The sequence below is a fragment of the Rattus norvegicus genome, chromosome 16 (genome assembly GCF_036323735.1).
Source record: "Rattus norvegicus strain BN/NHsdMcwi chromosome 16, GRCr8, whole genome shotgun sequence".
Classification (NCBI taxonomy): domain Eukaryota; kingdom Metazoa; phylum Chordata; class Mammalia; order Rodentia; family Muridae; genus Rattus; species Rattus norvegicus.
This window is the reverse complement of record NC_086034.1, coordinates 73,090,056-73,110,694: the sequence shown is the minus strand read 5'-3', so window position 1 is coordinate 73,110,694 and position 20,639 is coordinate 73,090,056. Positions and strand designations below refer to the sequence as shown.

Genomic DNA, 20,639 nt, shown 5'->3' with positions numbered 1-20,639 from the left:
TTCTTTTTTTCGGAGCTGGGGACCGAACCCAGGGCCTTGCGCTTCCTAGGTAAGCGCTCTACCACTGAGCTAAATCCCCAGCCCCTACAACCCCCACACTCTTACACCCCCACTCTTACACCCCCCACACTCTTACACCCCCCATACACACTCTTACACCCCACACACACATTCTTAAACCCCCACACACTCTCACACCCCTACCCCCACACACTCTCACACCCCCACTCTTACACCCTCACCCCACACACTCTCACACCCCCACTCTTACACCCTCACCCCACACACTCTCACACCCCCACACACACTCACACCCCCCCCACTCTCACACTCCCCCCACTCTCACACCCCCCCACTCTTACACCCACCACACACTCTTATACCCCCCACACACTCTTACACCCCCACACACACTCTTACACCCCCACACACACTCTCACACCCCACACACACTCTCACACCCCCCCACTCTTACACCCACCATACACTCTTACATCCCCCACACACTCTTACACCCCCACACACACTCTTACACACACCCCCCACTCTTACACACCCCCCCCCCCCACACACACACACTGGCTTTCCTGTTTTGTTGCTCCCTTGGATTTCTCCTTTCTCTTCACTCTATCCTTATTGGCCTTATATCCTGACTGGCCATGTCTCAAATGTTGGCAGCAGACGTTGCTGAGATCTCTCTCCACAGCACCCGACTTACTTGCTACACATGGAGGAAAGCAGTGACTTTGCAGGAGCATGTTTAATGTTGATGTTTATTGGCCCTGAGATTCTGTCATTTCTGTAGTCTTTCTTCTTTTGTTATTGCTGTTCAACAGAATAGTCAACGAAAGATAAATAAAAGAACAGACCTTCGTGCCATTTAATAGAATAATACTAGTTTATTAATGACACGGGATCAGCACGTTTATCTGTCTGGATAATCTAAAAATATTTATGCGTATTTGAAAAAAATTGCAGAGTGATTGGAAAATATGCGTTAATTCAATGTACCTATTGGACTAAACATTTCACACAAAGACTCTTATCTTTTTCCTAAAGATTCGGAAACCCCGACCTCAGAGAGAACGCGCCCAGTGGGATATTGGCATTGCTCACGCAGAGAAAGCATTGCAGATGACACGAGAGGAAAGGGTAGAACAGTACACGTTCATCTATATCGATAAGCAGCCAGAAGAGTCTCCGTCCCAAGCAAAGAAGAGTGTTACCTCTAAGGCGGAAGTCAAGAAACCCCGAAGGCCCAGATCTGTGGGGAACAGTCAGCCAGAACAGACCAGTGCTGGGGAGGTGGCTTCCCCACAGTCGAGTACTGACCCTCGCAGGCAGAGCCAGAGGCGGCACACCAGTGTGGAAGAGGACGGGCCGCCTCCCGTTAAAATAGCCTGGAGAACAGCCGCCGCCAGGAAGTCCTTACCAGCCTCCATCACAATGCACAAGGGGAGCCTAGATCTGCACAAGTGTAATATGTCTCCAGTTGTGAAAATTGAACAAGTGTTTGCTCTCCAGAATGCAACAGGAGATGGGAAGTTTATTGATCAGTTTGTTTATTCAACGAAGGTACCTCTTGTTCTCTAGGGGTTTGGGGAATGCCACTGAGACCCACTTAAGAATGTGATTTAAATCCCCCCTGGATCCACTGCATTCGAAGCATACATTCCCGTTTACTCTGGGCAAAAAGCTCTGTCCTTCCCGTTTGCCTCTTGGAACATCCCCATCTGTAGTAGATTAATCTTGAGCAATACAGCTAAAATTGAGCTTAGCTCCTGGAAATCATGAAAAAAACTGGGCAGCTTGCCTGTTTCTAATTTGTAGAGTTAGTTTTCCTTTGTTGTAAAGTATGATTTTTATTAAAAGTTTTCTTTTATCTGAATTAGCCATTGCTATAGGGAAAAAAACCTACTGGAATAATTGTGGCTGCTGCTCTCTTTGGTTGCAGTAGATTTTTGTTTTGTTTTGTTTTAATTTTATCTACACAGTTCATTTATCTCAATGTACCTAAGTGTTATTTCAATCTGTAGTCAGTACAAAGTGATTGGTGAGCTGTTTCCTACCTTTCTCTGTCATCTAACTTTGGAATTCAGTGTATATCCTCCTCCATCCACGTCTCTAGGGAGTTATGTAGCCCAGGCTAGCCTTAAACTGTGTAGTTGAGTATGACCCTGAGCTTCTGATTCTCTTGCCTGTACCCCCCAAGGGATTATAGATGTGCACGACACACCTGGAGCTAGGGAAGCAGCCCAGCCCTTCACAGACGAGCTTTGTACAAACTGAGCGCGTGTCCGACTTCTTAATGGAGGCAGCCACATTTCAGGTCCACCACATGTGGCTACTGTGTCGGACCGTGCAGATTCAATGAGGATTTCTTGCATATCTTTAAATCGCACATGGTGAGGCCTATTAAATGATGTGCTCACTGGGCTTGGTAGCACATGGCTATCATCCCAGCACTCAGAGGCAGAAGGACAAGGAATTAGGCCAGCCTGAGCTAAGTAGCAAGACCTTGCCTCAAAAAATAGGAATATGGCTGGTCCTGCCTCCTGCTCAGGACGCCTCCCAAAGCTGTACTCACCTTGCTCGGGCCTTCTCTCCATCCAGCTAGAAGCTCTTTGAGAAAAGGCCACATGTCTAGCTTGGCATCGCTGTGTCGGCAGTAGATTCCTGTTAGCTTGCATATCTTGTTGAGTTTTAGAGAAATTCCATTACTTTGTTAGTCCAGGAGTGACTGAAGGTGAGGGAAGGGTATTAATGCTGTAGGCCGGCCACTAAACCTCCATCAGTCTACCCCGAGTTTCTCTTTCAGGCAGTTAGTTTTTGGCTTTGAAGGTGTCAGAATTCTTCATAACATTGAAGTATGTACAGACCTTCTAGCCCACTTCATAATTTGGGGTTTGTGGTTTTGATTTAATCACATCACATGCATGTGTATATTAAGGAATTACGTTCTTTTTTCTCCATTAGCATAGACATAGGTAGACATTAAAATAATTGATTAGATACAGTGATGCTTCATTCTTAGAATTGGTTTTAGAAATACCAAGAGTCCTATATCCATTCTTTCTGCTGTGGGTTTAATTGGTCTCCACAGAGCGACATTTTAGCTCCATTGTAATGTAAGAAAAGCTTATGTCACAGTTTCCACCTGACTTCTTTTCTTGTTTTCTCCTTTCCCACTCTTCTCTCATCCCTGCTTCCCTCTTTCTCACTTCCCTTCCTTGCAGGAAAAGAATGCCAGATCCCTCAGGCTGGAGCCCCAGGCAGCTGTGAGCACCAGCACATTGGTGTTAGGACAGCTCAGCCCCTAGATCAGCAGATGCTCTTAGCCAGTGAACCGTCTCTAGCCCCAGCCCGAGCCTTTTGATAGCCGTTTGCGTATCGTTTGAACACAGATTGCCTTTATTCTGAGAGCTAGTTTTATTTGCTTCTGTATGAGAAACTATCCTCAACACCCTAAGACTATTGGAGAAAATTCGAGGTAAAACGTTATCTTTGGGGGCTTGAGAGACGGCTCAGCCCTGAAGAACGCATACTGCACTTGCCCAGACCCGCAGGCGGCTCACAACCCCTGTGTGACAGACTCGCGCCTGAGGCTGCGCTCTGTCTGCAGGCACTGGGCATGTGTGGCTCACGTGTGTGCAGACACTCACACCTCCAAAACGAAAGCAAATACGTCTTTAAGAACAGCCGGTCTTTTGAAAAATAAATATAACAATTGATTACTCTTATTTCATTACCTTAAAAAATACCTAAATTAAGATCTAAATTAACTGCACTTATTGTCTGTCTGCTCCATGTCACCTATTTGATCCCATTTTGTAATATAAACGGCATATCTAAATATCTAATATCTAAAGGTGTTCTCATCTCAAGACACAGTGACCTTTCTACCTTTGTAACAGACGACTTCACCAAATGACAGTGGTGTAAAGAAAAGCTGTTCAGAGTAGGAGTTACTTTTTTTTTTTTTTTTTTTTTTTGACAGAAAACAGGGTCCTGCAGGTTTATTTATTAAGAATGTTTATCACCTGGACTTAAGGCAGATTTTCCTTTTTCTTTCAAGGGATCTCATGGAAATACATCCTGATGACTTACTAAGATCTTTCTGATAATAACAGTCGTAACTGACAGTACAAGTCTGAGTTGAGCCAGCTTTATAAGCTCAGGATGCTATGCGCCTGCTAATCACTTGTTCTTTATTCTGCCTCGTTTTAAAGGGAATTGGTAACAAAACAGAAATAAGTGTCAGGGGGCAAGACAGGCTTATAATCTCTTCACCAAGTCAGAGAAACGAGAAGTCGACTCCGAGCGCGTCACCTCCGGAGGCCACATCTGGTTCTGCAGGTGGGTACGACCAAGGGCACCCGCATCATCCTGACAGGTCCCTCAGACATCTTCGTTATCAAAGGTACACGAAGGTGAAGGAAAGCAGGCCACGACACACGCGCACGCACGTTTCATAGTGAGCGTCCTTGCTCTGTGTGCTGGCTAACGCTGTAACTCCAGTCCCAGGGACCTGATGCCCTCCCTGGCCTCCACGGGCACCAGGTCCACAGGTGCACATGGTGCACACTTACATGTAGGCAGCCATTCTTTCAGAAGGAAGTAATGAATCAGAGCTAGAGAGTCGTATTCATAGTTCTTTCCCCGAAATACTAGCACAGCTCCATAATTAAGAATGCAGCTGTAAATTCTATGCCGAGCACAGTGGCATTCGTGTAACCCCAGGGAAAAGAAACCAGCAACATCCCAGCTCAAAAAAAAGAAAGGAAGGCAAAAGGGGGCGTTATAGCTATGAATGGTAAACATGTGAAGTCCTTTACATTTCATAGCATAGAACAGCGGCTCCCTCTCCAGCAGCAGGAGACATGTTCACCCTCACCATTGGCTCCTTTCTCCTCAGCTGGAAACACAGTTGTTGTTTGGGTGTGTGCAGGGTTAGTGGCTGGGGACCCAGGACCTAGCTACTCTGCTGTAACCTGTTCTCTGATTAGCAGGCACCCTGAAATGAAAATGGCACTATTATCATCCTTAAAAAGAGGAACACCTGAGGCAGGGAGGTAACAGAGGCAGGTAGATCTCTGTGAGTTTGATGCCTATCTTGCCTGCATAGCAAGTTCCAGGCCTGCCGGGGTTGTATAAAACAAAACGACAGGAAACTGCAACAACAAAAACAGAGAAAGAAAAATAGCTGTGTTTAGTAAGGCTGTACCTTTGGAAGGTTTAAGGCTATGTCTTTATTTAAAGATTTAATTACTTTTACTTACTTATGTGTGCATGTGTGCACTTGGCACACATGCCATGGCATGCATGTAGATCTCAGGGGATGGACTGCTTGTGGGAGTTGGTCTCTTGATATGGGCCCTGAGGATCAAACAGGTCAGACATGGCAGCCAGCGAGCTCCTATTCCCTGAGCCACCTTAGCAGACTGAAGCTGTTTTTCAAAAGGGCTTTAAAATGTATCTTAGTTTTAACAGATTGTGTGGAATATTTGTGCCATAATGACAGTACTATATGGATGGTATAATGAGTATTATTCTAATATGTATTATTAGAAATAGTATTACATATTATTTTGCTTCATATAGTCAGTAAAAATAGAGCTGTGATCAGTTGAAGAGCCTTTCACGAGCATCCCAGTTTCAAGGCCAGCGTAGGCAACTTAGTGAGATCTTGTGCCAAAATCAAATGGTATTGTGGGATGGGAGCCAAGTGGTGGTCTCCTACCTGTTATCCAGCAGTTGGAGGGCTAGGCAAGAAGATCACTGTCAGCCAAAGTTAGCTTGGGCTATTCCAGGATAGCCTGGGCTGAGGAGTGAGAACCTGTCTCAACCACTCCCCCACCCCCATAGACTGTTACATAGGTTAGTGGTAGAATGGTTGTCTGGGATGGACACTGGCCGAAGTTCAACGCTTAGCTGAAAAAAAGCTTTAATTAGCGTGATCATTTAGAATCTTATCTTAGAAATAAGAATTTATTTTACTTTGTGCTTTAATGTTTGTTTGTAATATAGGAAGAAAAAAACTAAACCATTTCTGTTCTGCCAATCATTGGCCACAGTCCTGTGACCTAGATTAGTGGATTATTTTCCCCCCATACTGACTGGGTCTTAGTATCTGCTAAGCAACTGTTTTGGGTTTGTTCTGTTTTGTTTTGTTTGAGACAGGGTCTCTCTACACTTGGTGGTTGCTTTGCTTTGGTGTTTTTCTGGTTGGTTTTGGTTTTTTGTTTTGTTTGTTTTGTTTTAGATAGGATTCTTCCAACGTAGCCTAGGCTAGCTTTAGATTCCAGATCCTCTGGCCTCACCTACCATCTCTAACCCTGTCTCCAGAGTTTCTGGTTGACAGTCTACCTGTTGGGATCGCTACTACTTCCTCCTCTGATTGAGTCCCTTGGTCCCAGGACTCAGGTGAGCACTTCATTGAAGCTTACCAGATTGTCATTACGGATACCACAGATGTGCAAACAGACAAGGGCTATATACTTTCTGTATCCTTCTTAGGTCTCTCTGCCTTCCCAGGCCCCTCCTGTGTCCTCATCTGGAAGTTTTCTACTGCCATGGTTCAGAGGGTTTTAGGAGGCTTTGGCACACGCAGACGATCTATTGGTAATTTAGATTCCAGCCCATCTTCCCTGGGAGTTTGTCCTTCTAGTGACCAGCCACTGCCTAGCAGCCCATCGGGAGTTATCTCACCAGAGTAAAAGACAGATCTGCTGTCATCCACTTACGGCTCTGTGCCAGGAACAAATTATGCATTTATACCATGTAAAGAATTAGGGATTTAGGAATGAAGGGCAGACACTGTGTGTGTGTTGTGTGTTGTGTGTGTGTGTGTGTGTGTGTGTGTGTGTATATGTATGTATGTATGTATGTATATATATGCTTCCTTTTCCAAAAAATGACATGTATTTATTTGTATGTGCGGTGCATGTGTGCCACTGCACAGATCTCAGGAAAACCTACAGAAATGGGTTCTGTCCTTCCACAGTGCAGGTCTCTGGTGGCAAGTGCCTTTACCCACTGAGGTATGTCACTGGCTCAGTATACGTCTTACAATATTTTTTTTAAGACTTATTTATTTATTATAAGTACACTGTAGCTGTCTTCAGACACACCAGAAGAGGGCATCAGATCTCATTACAGATGGTTGTGAGCCACCATGTGGTTGCTGGGAATTGAACTCAGGACCTCTGGAAGAGCAGTCGGTGCTCTTAACCGCTGAGCCATCTCTCCAGCCCACAATATTTTAATAGTATACTGATGAGATAATCTTCTGGAAGAGTCAGAGTCTGGAAAGTAGAATAGAAAGCGAGATCTTGAGTCAGTATTAATGTAGGCAAGCGTGTGATGGAGGGAACTGAGGGCTATTTTCATGAGTTGAATCTAAGTCAAATCTGAATTATTACAAAAACTATAAAACACGCACCATTCCACTTGGGTCAGGCAGGGCTAGTGTGTTTCTCTGGAGGCAGAGGCAGGCACATCTCTGAAGCCAGCCTGGTCTACAGAGCAAGTTTCAGGACAGAATAGCCAGGGCTAGTCAGAAAAATCCTGTCTTGGAGGGGAAAAAAAGGGAAGAAAGAGAAGGCCTTGGTCTGGCTATCTAAAACTAGGGTGAAGGCAGCAGGACAGGGTGCGGCCATTCACATGGGCTTGGGCACAAGTTGAATGAGACACAGTGAACAGCATCTTTATCCAGGAACAAGTGGGAAGGGAAGCTGAACTGAAAGAGGGGGTGAATGACAGCAGACACCATCTAATTCAGGGAAGGTGAAGGTGAGCTAGTGTCTTAGGCTTTGCACTGGCTGGCCGTGCTGTATTGTCCGCCTCCTTTAGCTATAACAACAACAACAAAAACAAAAACATTTGGCCTCAGCTATTTAGATACGCATGCGGGTTTTTATAGCAGCTTTGTTAATTTGTCTATGTTAAGTGGGATATCCAGATCTTTATTTACACATCCGTAGTCTCTCAAGAGGGGTGAAAACAGATTCTTCTTTACTACTGGACACTTCTTAAGTGCCACAGCTTTTGTTAATGGGCCTTTTTTCTTCCCTTCCCCTCAGCTACCAAACGTCTTTTCTGTTCATTTTAAGTTTCAAGTTCTGTTGTGAACTTCTTTGTTTTCTTTAAGTTGAATGTTGTACTTTGAACTTAGGAAAAGGCTGTCTGATTTCTTAGACACACAGAGCTTAGGCTCTAAGGTTTGACTTGAACCCGCTTTCCAGGATGGGTTAGGGCTCTGTGTCTGCCTTTCGTCTGTTGCCTTTGTGTCTGATAAACATGCTTTTGTCTTTTAAGCAATCACCTCTCTTTTTCTGTAGAGATTGCTAGTAGTCCAAGGATGAGAATTGAGACCAGTTTCCCTTAGAAGCCACCGTGCCATTGTCTCAACTGCAAGCCGAGAGTCCTTGAGCTTTTTTTAAAACTTAAATACATAAACTGTGTACCACTGACATTTATGTGACTTTGAAGAATATTTATATTCATACTAGGTTACTACATTATTTTCCAAATACACACACACACACACACACACACACACACACACACACACACATAACACCCTTGAGAAAATAAATGTAAAAGTTGTTAGTGGTTTTAAATTGTGTTTGTTCTTTAGGTACCTTTCAGAATAATTTGTCGTTTTTGTTTATCAAGACAGGGTTTCTCTTTATAGTCCTGGCTGTCCTGTAGCTTGCTCCTTAGATGAGGTTGGCCCCAAACTCAGAGATCCACCTGCCTCCCTCTTTCTCCTTAATGCTGGGTGTAAAGGCATGCACTACCAGTACCACCACCGCCATCTGGCCAGAAAAATCTTAAGAAGTCATGTTGCTTACCCCTCTGTAAGATATAGGTCAGGGTTGGGGATGTGGTCCATTGGTAGAGTGTCTGCCTAGCATGCACAAAGCCCTGGTTCAACCCCCAGCACCATCTAAACTGTTGGCCTGTACCTCTGAGGCCCAGCACTTGAGAGGTGGAGGCAGGGACGTCAGGACTTCCTGATCACCCTTGACTGTGTGGTGTGTTCAAGGCTAGTCTGTTCTACATGAGAACCCATCTCAAAAAACCAAAGCAGCAAACAAACAAACAAAACAAAAACAGATCTGGTCAACAATGAGAAAGTACAGTGACTTCTGTGACTAGATTGATTACACTTTGCTCCACTCGTGTCCCCTACAAACAATCGAGTTTTGTTTGTTTGTTTGCTTGTTATTTTTCTTTCCTTCTTCTAGGTAGTCCTGGAGTAGTGATTAAAACATGGGCTCTGTGAGATCCTCAGCAGGTTTCATGAGGGATGGCTACCTCTTGCTTTAGTAAACATTTTTATCAGTTTAAGGAGAAAGGTTGAGAGTAGAAGATGACATCTGTGACTAGGTTCTGCCATCACTCTAGTAGCAGGTTAATTATAGCTCTGAAGTACACTGTTGCCACACTGCCAGATGAGTGAGGTGGCCCCCCTGCACTCCAGCCTTGGAAGGTGGCTCTGGAAACTAGCCGTTAGCCCTGGTGGATTTGATTCCAGTGCCTTCACTGGTGTGTGTACTAACATGTGCACACATCCATGCACATGTATGTGACCGTGCATGTACACAGGTGTACCCATACATATAAGAAAAATAGCCAGGGAGATACTCAGTGGGTAGAGGCACCTGATGACCGGAGGTTGATTGCCAGGATCCCAGGGCAGAAGGAGAGAGCCTACCCCACAAGTCTGGTCACCACACTGGCACGGTGGCATGTGAACCATATACACGCACACGCACAGGTACATAAAATGTGTATCACCAAACTACCAATTCTTCTAAAGCCAAAGTAGTGGAATTACTCCTTTTTGTGGCTTTGAGCCAAGGTGAGGGGAAACATTTCTGTGTAACACAGAGCTGCCAGATGAAGAGAGGTGAAGGTGACCTGCAGTGCTGCGTGGGAGACTTGTCTCTGACCTCAGAGGCACATGGCCGAGGTCAGAGGACATCACGAGGCTGCTTCCCTCCTTCCACCATATGGGTTCTGGGGACAGAAGTCAGGTCGTCAGGCTTGGTGTCTTGTACCTTTACCTGCTGAGCTATTCACTGGCTCAGGAAGTGAGTTCTGTGTAGGAAGGGCATTTCGATCGGTTGTACGAGAGACCTGACATGGGTGCAGTAAAGGTACTGCTGTTCGCAGTGTCTCCGGGAGATTCACCCCTGACTCAGCATTCCTCCCAGTTGCCAGGTCAGCTTTAGTTTTCGCATGAGGTCCATGTAAGTTTTTATCAGTTTATTTTTTAAACAACCGTACTGTTTAAAGAGCTTAGCCCCGGAATCTCATCCTTTAATCCCAGCACTTAGGAGGTAGAGTCTGTTGGATGTCTTTGAGTTCCAGGTCAGCCAAGACTACATAGTGAGACCCTGTCTCAATACACACACACACACACACACACACACACACACACACACACACACACACACACACTCAGAGCCTCAAGCTTATTTTAGTATTTAGCATGAAAAATATTAAAAATTGGTTGTAATTAGTTTTCCCATGATTCCTTTTTTGTTTGTTTTTGCTCATTCTTTCTGAGCTTAGCCCCATGTAGCTTCCTATCCCCGGCATTACTCTTCGTTAAGCATGTTTTTCCTCCTTCAGTGTAAACTGTGCCTCTGCTGTTTTGGCCTGACTTTAAACTAAACTAGAACCCCCTTTATTTGTAGAAGTAGAATCTTTTATAGAGCTCATTCTGAGCTTATTTGAGCCATTAAATAATTTTGCATTCCCAAGTATATAAAAGTTTTTAATGACTTTTAATTAGAATTCTGTAAATAATGGATTTTAAAAGTCAAGAATCTGGTCAGATCTTAACCAAATGAGTCAAACAGTCCTTAAATACGGTTTTGTTTATGTGTGTGCTTAAATCATCTCTTAGGCCCAGTAGAAAAGAAGCAGCAGAGAAGATCAATCAGGACTCGATCTGAGTCAGAGAAATCCACCGAGGTTGTGTCAAAGAAGAAGATCAAAAAGGAGCAGGTTGGCTTCTCACACGTAGAGAGTTAAAGCGTGTCTGTAATGTGGGGGCTCATTCCTACACGTAGAGAGTTAAAGCGTGTCTGTAATGTGGGGGCTCATTCCTACACGCAGAGAGTTAAAGCGTCTCTGTAATGCTCATTTCCTGTCACCAGAGAAAGACCCTCCCCATCTGGGCCTCCTTCCTGAACTATCTTTCCATCTGTCCTGACGGGGCTGCAGTGGTGACTACTCAAACCGCTGTCCTGTGATGGTGCTTCAGGCATTTTCACAGACAGCAGGTTTGGGAGATGGGAAGCCAGCGGTGCGAGACCCTGACATTCATTTTGAAATTTCTGTTATAAGCACAATAAGTTCATGTTTTCATGAGTTTTCCTTGGAACCGTCATTGAGTTCCCTTTTTAAAAACTTTGATTTTTTGGTTTAAGCTGCTGGTATATATTGTTTTTATTTTTTAAACAAATCAAATTAATTTAATTTATATTCTTATACTTAAGAATCAGGTAATTCTAGGCTTTTCTGTCGGTATCATGGATCTTTTGAAATGTTATTTTCCAGTGAAATGGCACTCATCAGGATCCAACTGTCAGATCAATAATAGTGAAGTCTAAAGTGTGGGATTGAATGTGTTCAGCTGGTGTAATCAATGTAGTAATATACATGTGAAATTACCTTTTCAAAGAATTCTGAGAAGTGGTTCTATCAATTATAAACTCATGGAATTTTTTTGATTTTTATAAAATGAATGAATACCATTTTTAGGTAAGCACTTTGCCACTGAGCTGGTCCCCATTCTTTTCTTTCCTTTCTTCACTTTTTGAGACAGGGTCTCACTAAGTAGCCCTGGTTGGCCTGGAACAAAATATATAGACCAGGCTGGCCAGACATTCACAGAGATCCACCTGCCTCAGCCTCCCCATTGCTGGGATTAAAGGTGTCTGACACCATAACCAGCTTTAGAATATTTATTTTTTATAGCCCAATCATCTAGTATTAAAACTTCAGAATTAGTTCTAGTAACTTTAATATTTTAAAGCAATTTACCTTGGAAGAGTATGTACTTTTTTATTTAAAAATCTTCATAATTTTAAATTTCCAAATTTAAAAGCTAACTTTGTGGGTGCTCTATGGTATCATAAGCATATAAAACATTTTTGAGAATATTTAGCTAAAATTTAAGTAATATTTGTCATTTATCATATGATTTCCATATAGAGGAAATTGCAAAAAAAAAAAAAAAATCCAAGTCTGACAAATCTATAGTATTTGTTACCAAAATGAAATTGTAACTTTGCCACCTGGTTCCCAAATTCAGTCTGTGACCAGTCAGTTTAAAATAAATAAACAGAATGAGTAAAACTAATGGGACAAATTGTTACTGCCACTGTGTTATATATAGTTAGTAGTAGCCTAATACCAGTGATTGTCTAGAAGATTTTATATTTGTACAACTAATTGTATCGTACAAAAGCATTCCTGTTGTATGTTTTTTTACCTGTTGTAAAAAAAAAATAAAAAAATTTTTAAAAAGCTTAGAACAATCCTTAAATATTTACAAAATGTGTTTCAACATGCATATTTCACATCTTAAAGAAACATAAGATTCCCTCCTAGCCCAAACAGAAACTTCTGCAAACAGCATCTCCCTATTCCAACGGTTCAGCCTTCCAGTACCACGTGTTTTACGTAGACATTGGCAGAATAACTTCTGATCTCGCTCTCCTAATGTAGGATCAAGACACTGTTCATAAGACACTCAAGGAAGTGCTAATGCAGTAGCACAGACTTACTCAGTCTGTTCTAGCAGCACAAGTATTGAGCTTCCAGCTGTATGGAACCATGTAGCACTCTCTACAGAGAGGGTCCCGATTCCCAGCAACTTAGCTGGGAGTGCAGGCGCGGAAGGAAGGGTCTTAAAGTGGCGTGAGTTACATTAACCTGAGTATCATAGTAAGTAAAAATTTATCCTAATGTCTTTGGGGCGGGAGGGGTTCATAGCAACAGTGGGGCTGGTCACAGAAACAGCCCCTCGCCTGCCTCCCAGACACTGAGGAAAAGACTCTGGTTCTCCTCAAGCACCAGGGGAGTGGTGGGAAGTCTTTGCTAAAGAGCATGAGGCTATGCTGTCACTTGGTACTCAGCACAGGCAGCTAGGGCTTAAGCCTCCCTGACCCCAAGACAGACTACTTGACCCAGAGGATGGGATTGACTTCAGGCTCTCAATGACATGGATCGCTCATCACTATCTAGATTGATGAAAATGTAATTTTTTCCCTCTATTTTCTACAAGTGGAAAAAGAAAATCTCCTGTTAACCTTGTATTTTTCTGTCCAAGCAGGTTGAAACATCTCCTCAGGCTTCCCTGAAGACCGGATTACAGAAAGGTGAGTTCCTCTGCTGGTGCTGCCTTGCATTGCCTTGATTAAACCAAGTTTTAAGAATAATTGATTTGTGCTTCATGTATTTTTGTCTGTCTCTGTAAATCTCTGTTGCTGTTCAGTGTGGAATTTCACCGTGTGTGTGTGCGTGTGTGTGTGTGTGTGTGTGTGTGTGTGAGAGAGAGAGAGAGAGAGAGAGAGAGAGAGAGAGAGAGAGAGAGTTGATTCTACTCTGTACGTCCATGTGAGAAGTCTTTCTTGTTTTGATAAATTAGCGAACACCATGTAGACTTGGTATTGTTTCCAACTTTTCTCTGTAAGATTTTGGGATTTCACTGGCTTATAAACTAGGGATGTGACGAATCCACTTTTTTGGTATTCGACTGAATACCGAATAGTAGCTATTAATGTTTGTCAAAAATGGACTATGGCAAATCAGACAGGACAGCTTGACTGGGAGAAAATGATAACCACACTTTTTCAGTGCTGTACAATCAATTCTGTTGTAAATTGACCCGTTAGCATAACTATGGCCACCATTAGATGACCATATGTCAATCTCCTTGAGATATGCACAAAGTTTAACAAGCCTTAAACTTATATATGTGTTTTCCGTGTGCAATCTGAGTATAGTTACGAACTCCATAGCATGACTCTTGAGATTCTGGTGAGCTCAAACTGTACTTAGTACCTGTAGTTTACTCTGGGCAAACTGCAGTATTTAAAATAAATAAAGCACCACCCTGTCCGCACTCTCGGGGAGAAGTCTGCAGCGATGGTCTCCGTGGAGATCCTCAGCAGAACTGAACGCCTCTCGGAGGGAACACTGCTTGGCGGAGCTCCAAGAAAAGACATCGCGATCGATCGCTGCGAGATTAGGAGGCCTGATTGCGTTGTGTTTCCACCATTCCACAGGGTCGGCGGACCGAGGAGCGCAGGGCTCTGTCCGATTCAGTGACCTCTCCGTCTCCGCAGCGAAAGAGGAAACTGTGGACTGAGACTCCTGTACAATTTCATCCCAGAAACTCCAGACTTGGAGTCTCCGAGCAAGAATTCTTTGTCGGCGGCTCGATAAAGTTCCTTTTGTTTTGATTTTGATTTTGCCAATCATCATTATTGGCGCTCTCTGGCCTGGTTTCTTCTTCAAGACTGAACAATTGCTTTAACATTCAGATGATTTCTCTCTATCTTTTTTTTTTTTTTTTTTTTGTCCGAGCTGGATGGGTACAGCTTAAATCATGGGTCCAGCCTAAAAAACCACCATTTAACTTACCCTGATCGATTCCAACATGGACTGTTTTGGTTTTTGTTTTTAAATAAAGCATCATTAATACACATCTGCAGGGTTTTGCCAAATGGCCCAAACTGTATACATTGCAATCATTAAAAGCTCTTATTGTTTTTTTAACATTAGTGCCGTTATCATGGAGAACAACAGGACAGCCGCCTTCAGCGGTCTGTCATTTTTCTAGCATTTTCAGAAACTCATCGGAATTGGCGGGACCCGTGTTTCCCTTCGCAAGCCTCTCAGTACAGCACTCCTGTTCTTCTGTTAAAGCTCCTTGTTAATTCAGTGATCTCTTAGGCCAAGGAAGTACTTTGTGGTGGTGTTCTGGTCCCACACACCAGCAGTGAAAGAGTAGATGTGTGTACTTGTGTTTTCTAATCAGCACTAACATGGGCAGGCACCCTCATTCGTAGCTGTCAGGCAGCTCTCAGTGCAAACTTGTAGGAAGGGGTGTGCTAAGAAGGTTCCAGTAACCAGAGCAGTCTCGAGAGGCCCACATCCTCCTCCACAGAACGTGGCCGCTAAACACCAAGCGCTCCCATTCAGCCTGTTGCGGATCTACATGGCCTTAGGAGACTTGTTTCTCCACGGTCTCTTCTGGACTGCACACTTCCGCCATAGCTTGCTGGGCTGAGCTAGATGTCTGTTCGGAAAGTTTGGGGGAAGTCTAAAACAGACCGTGGGTGGAGATCTTACCGTCTCCTTGGTTCCTTGGTATTCACCGTGCCTGATCTGCACAGTTCATCGTGGCTGTCTCTGTATAGCCTACCGCATTAGCCCAAGAGATTGTTGCTTTGTAACTTTTTGCACTATTGTTTTGGCTGGATTTGTATTACACGCAGTTTTAAAAGAAAATTTCCACACTCTTCTCTGGCTTCTTTTTCCATATATATATATATATTTCTTCTTTCCCTCACAAAGTCCAGAGGCCTCTCATCTAGTCCTTGGTGATTTATTGCACTTGGACCCTGATTGTCCATCACAGCCCTCAGTGATGTGCCTCCCACATGGCATGACATGTGTAGATGTGCCGCAGCACTTGTTAACGGTCACAATAAATGCCACTTTACCAAGAAAGAACAATTATGAAAATCCAAAATTTTATTGGGGGGATAATCAACCGAATTGCAAAATTGGGGGGTTGAAATGGCACTATCCGTGTACGAATCGAATACAAATCAAAGATTTGTCACATCCCTAATAAAGCAAGATGGAGATGTCTCTGCAAGCGTGTCTGTGAGCTACACTGTGTGGGTTTCATGTCCCCGACAAAACCGAATGGTTCTCTGAGTTGTTCCAAGTCAGTCGGCTGTCTCAGTTTGGATAGAGTGCATGTCTAGAGTGGAACTCGGGCTCTGTGGGTGACATGGTGACAAGCAGAACTGAACTTACTGTTTCTGTAGAGCAGTTGTGAATGGGACCTCTTACTGCCGGAAGCCAGAGACTTACAAAGCCCTGACTCGCGGCTTCTGTGCTACAGAGAGCTGTGGATCCCCCCAGTGTACTTAAGACGAGCTTGGGGAAAGAAAATACCAACAAAAAAGTGGAAAACAGTAACCCTAAGTGCTATTTTAGGATTAATTTCAGTGTGTTGTGTTAAGGTGCCAGCGAGATTTCAGATTCCTGTAAACCTCTAAAGAAAAGGAGTCGCGCCTCGACTGATGTGGAAACGGCCAGTTGCACGTACAGAGACACATCTGACTCCGATTCCAGAGGACCGAGTGATGGGCAGGTGAGTGCGTGCTAGGGGCTGGGCAGACGCCTCTCGTCTGCCAGCCACAGCAGCATGCTCTCCTGGGCGAAGCTGGGGAACGAGAACATACTCCTGATAGGATAGGCGGTAAGGGGGAACCGATTGCTAACTCTCGGCCACTGTGAGAGTTCCGCTTACGTGTCCACTTTTCCTTCCTCCATTGCTGTGTATACAACTCTCCAAAACCTTCCCCCAGTAGAGAGGCTTGTTCCAGGGCACAGATATAAAAATATAAATATATATATACAAGCAGCTACTCTCTCCCTCTGGAAAGTCCAGTCAAGATTTCAGGGCCATTGCAGGAGAGTGTAGGGCAGTCAGGCGTCTAGAACTGTAGGTCCATCCAAAGGAGGTGCTTCATGGTGGTCAGCCCTTGTTTAAACAAATTACGGGGCCAGGCATGGTGTCATATGACTTTAATCCCATGCTAAGAAGGGACAGATCTCTTGAGTACATACCTGCAGTACATACGGTACATAGGAAGTTCCAGGGTAGCAGAGCTGCATTATCAGACTCTGACCTATTTAATAATAACCAAATCAATACTCTTAGGGAGAAACTTTTTGAGACATGGCCTCACTATGTAACGCTGGATGACCGTAGACCAGGCTGGCCTGTGCACCATAGACATCTGCCTACCTCAGGCTCACCAGTGCTGAGGTTAAAGGTGTAGCTTGGCTAGGGAAAACAATCCCTTTGGTTATGTGAAACTTATCTTGTAGGTTTCTTGCATAACAGAGGAATTTTGTCATTGTTGCTTTTTAAATATTAGCTTTAGTTTCTCCGAAATGACAGACACACAGACAAGATCCCTGGGTTAAAGGAAGGACAGAAGATAAGGTGGGCGGGCTGTGATGGGATGAACTCCCATTGCTTTCACTGGGTTTCAGGCTGTGTCGAAGGGAACTGTCTCTTCTTTATCCTGTGCTGTTTGTTTCCCACATAGGTAGGCTTTGGAAAACAAGTAGATAGCCCGTCAGCAGCTGCTGATGCAGATGCTTCTGATGCACAGTCGGTGGACTCGAGCCTGTCACGGAGAGGCGTCGGCCTGAGTAAGAAGGACACTGTGTGTCAGGTAGGCAGGTGGCGGTAAACGTGATCCAGTTCTACCAGCCGTATCTTCGTCTCCTGTACTTTTTATTATGTTATTACATTGCTTTAAACCTACATACAGGTCTAAGGGTTGTTTGTGCTTCTCCCCATCCTGAGCTGGAATGTTTGTCAGCCAGATGCAAGTTTCAGTCTTCACTAGGTTTTTGTTGTTTCGCTTTTGAGACAGGATCACCTTGGTTGCCTGGTCTGAGACTTGCTGTAGAGACCAGGCTAGCTTTGGACTCAACTGTGAGCCACCACCATGCCCAACAACTGTTCTTTCTTAATTTTTATGAGTTATTTAATTAATATTTTGCCTACATGAGGGTGTGTACACCACATGCATGGCTGGGCCTGAAGTCAGAAGAGGAACTGGGATTACAGATGGGTGTCTGAGCTCCCTGTAAGGTCTGGGAACCAAACACAGGGCTTTGTAGAGAAACCATGTCTCAAAAAAAGGAAAAGAAAAAAAAAGGAACTGAAATTCTCAGGCTCCTTTTTCAGACCTTTTAACTCAGAATATTAGGAGAAAACTCCAAGGGCCTCTACTTCAGCAAGCACTGAGGTCAATTCTGAAGCGCTAAGCTGCTTCCTTGCTCTTGCAGGTCTGTGAGAACACTGGAGACTCTCTCGTTGCTTGTGAGGGGGAATGCTGCAGACACTTTCATCCGGAGTGCTTGGGGCTGGCTGCGGTCCCTGAGGGACGCTTCACCTGTGAGGAGTGTGAGACAGGTGAGCAGGGGAAGGCTGGGCAGGCAGAGCGCTCCCGGGTGACGTGAAGGCTCACCCTCGTACTCATTCTCTCCTCCCACAGGGATTTCAGCAAACCAAGAACCATCCAGGGTTAAGCTTTCCAAGGTCAAAAAACAGTCCAAACCACCTATGTCCAAAAACAAAAATGTTTGTTTTGTTTGTTGAGTATGTAAATAAGTTTAAGATTGGTGTTTGTGTTTAATAAACATTTTAAGTCTAGTAGACTCAACAAGTATTGATTGAAACTAATTATGGTTAAAGCAAATATTTAAATATAATATGTAAATATTTATAGTAACATATGGTTATAGTAGAACTTAAATATGATTACATATTTTGTGGGAAAAATAATGCTATTAATTTTTTTTTTAAGAGACAGGGTCTTACTATGTAGACCTGACTGTCCTACAACTCACTGTGTAAACCAGACTGGCCTCAAACTCCCAGAAATCTACCTGCCTCTGCCTCCCCAGTACAGGGAGGGATTAAGGGTCTGCACCACCAGGCCAGACCTGCTGTTAAATTTCTTTTTTTTTTTTTTTGTTTCTTTTTTTTTTCGGAGCTGGGGACCGAACCCAGGGCCTTGCGCTTCCTAGGTAAGCGCTCTACCACTGAGCTAAATCCCCAGCCCCTGCTGTTAAATTTCTTAAAGCTTAGTATTTATCATTGATTTCTTCTCCCACCATTTATGTTCCAAGGCTTTCTTGTAGCATACAAAGAAATATGCTAGCTTATATTTTCTTCTTTACTATAGCCATGTTTTGTTTAAGCTCATTAGAAAACAGTTGTTCAGTCTGAAAGAACATAGCTAGTTGTTTTAGTCACTTCTCTTTTGCTGTAAAGAGACACCATGACCTTATATAAGGTAACTTATAGAAGAAAGAGTTATTGGGGACTTAGGTTTCAGGGGGTGAGTCTATGACCATGGCAAGGAGCATAGATCAGGCAGGCAGGCCGGGCAGACATGGTACTAGAGCAGTAGCTGAGAGCTTACTTCAGCAGTAGCTGAAGGCCATGCTTGGGTGTTTGAAACCTCAAGGCCCATCCCCCAGTGACACACCTCCCACAAGGCCACACCTCCTAATCCCTCCCAAATGCTTTTACCTACTAGGGACTCAGTCAAACATTTTCTACTTATTTTTGTTGCAGTATTGGTAAGTTCTTTTTTTCTAGGAATTTTTCCATTGATACGAATTTTCAAATTAGCACATATACAGTAATGTCTTTATAATCTTTTTTAAAATAGGAATTTACTTATACATTGTAATAACTTATTTATTTGTATTCCATGTACATTGGCATTTTGCCTGTATATATGTCTATGTGAGGGAGTCAGTTCTGGAATTATGGACAGTTGTGTGTTGCCTTGAGGGTGCTGAGAACTAAACACAGGTTTGGAAAAGTAGGCAGTGGTCGTGACTACTGAGCCACCTCTCCAACCCCAGGTTTCTTTCTGTATGCTAAATTCTGAAATGTGATAGCTCTTTCTTTCTGTGTGCTAAATTCTGAAATGTGATAGCTCTTTCTTTCTGTGTGCTAAATTCTGAAATGTGATAGCTCTTTCAAGACCAGCTCTTTGGTGTTTGTAGCCGCTTCTATGTAAAAGGAATATTTAGCTAATGTGGAGGCACACATTTGTAACTGAGCACTAAGGACACTGAAGCAGGAGGATGGCATGTTTGAGCCTGGTCTAGGGTACTTCTTTCAAAAAAGCCCTTATCTCCGAAACCAAGTGCTGGGGTGTAGCCCAGTGTCAGAGTCCTCACCTAGCATGCCCAAGGCCCAGGGCCTCAGCCCAACACTTTGAATGATTCAATAAATGAACTGGAATATGTTTTAATAGGATCTTTTTTTTTTTTTTTTTGGTTCTTTTTTTTGGAGCTGGGGACTCAACCCAGGGCCTTGTGCTTCCTAGGCAAGTGCTCTACCACTGAGCTAAATCCCCAACCCATTTTAATAGGATCTTACTTAACCTATTTTTTTTTAATCAATTTTCTAGGGCAGCACCCATGTTTTTCATGTAAAGTGTCTGGTAAGGATGTGAAACGTTGTTCTGTTAGTGTTTGTGGAAAGTTTTATCATGAAGCCTGTGTCCGCAAATTCCCCACTGCCATCTTTGAGTCAAAAGGATTCCGCTGTCCCCAGCACTGTTGTTCTTCCTGCTCCATGGAGAAGGACATCCACAAAGCGAGCAAAGGTAACCAGGGCCAGCGGAGGGGCAGTGTGTCAAGTTCAGTGCAGCACTTGGCATGCTCGGCACGACTCTGTCAACAACGGCAGGCATTCTCTGTTTATTTCCACGTTCAAAAGCTGAGCCTCCGTTGACTTATTGGGCAGAGGTGAAGGTGTCAATTCA

The 20,639-nt window shown here is 43.8% G+C and overlaps 1 protein-coding gene across 14 annotated transcripts in view; it reads left to right on the top strand.

Annotated features, from left to right (window-relative positions):
• Positions 1-20,639, top strand: part of Nsd3 (nuclear receptor binding SET domain protein 3) — a 113,335-nt gene that overhangs the window by 59,388 nt on the left and 33,308 nt on the right. For 8 of the 14 annotated variants that reach the window (XM_039094399.2, XM_063275245.1, XM_039094402.2 and 5 more), the window contains 8 exons: positions 1,060-1,575; positions 4,230-4,356; positions 10,922-11,022; positions 13,355-13,403; positions 16,287-16,417; positions 17,385-17,513; positions 18,136-18,262; positions 20,283-20,480. In XM_039094399.2, the coding sequence (XP_038950327.1) occupies positions 1,060-1,575; positions 4,230-4,356; positions 10,922-11,022; positions 13,355-13,403; positions 16,287-16,417; positions 17,385-17,513; positions 18,136-18,262; positions 20,283-20,480 (1,378 nt within the window). Of the gene's footprint in view, positions 1-1,059; positions 1,576-4,229; positions 4,357-10,921; positions 11,023-13,354; positions 13,404-14,312; positions 15,914-16,286; positions 16,418-17,384; positions 17,514-18,135; positions 18,263-20,282; positions 20,481-20,639 lie in introns of those variants that run through there. The other 6 variants (XM_063275246.1, XM_006253311.5, XM_006253309.5 and 3 more) reach the window with 2 other exon arrangements.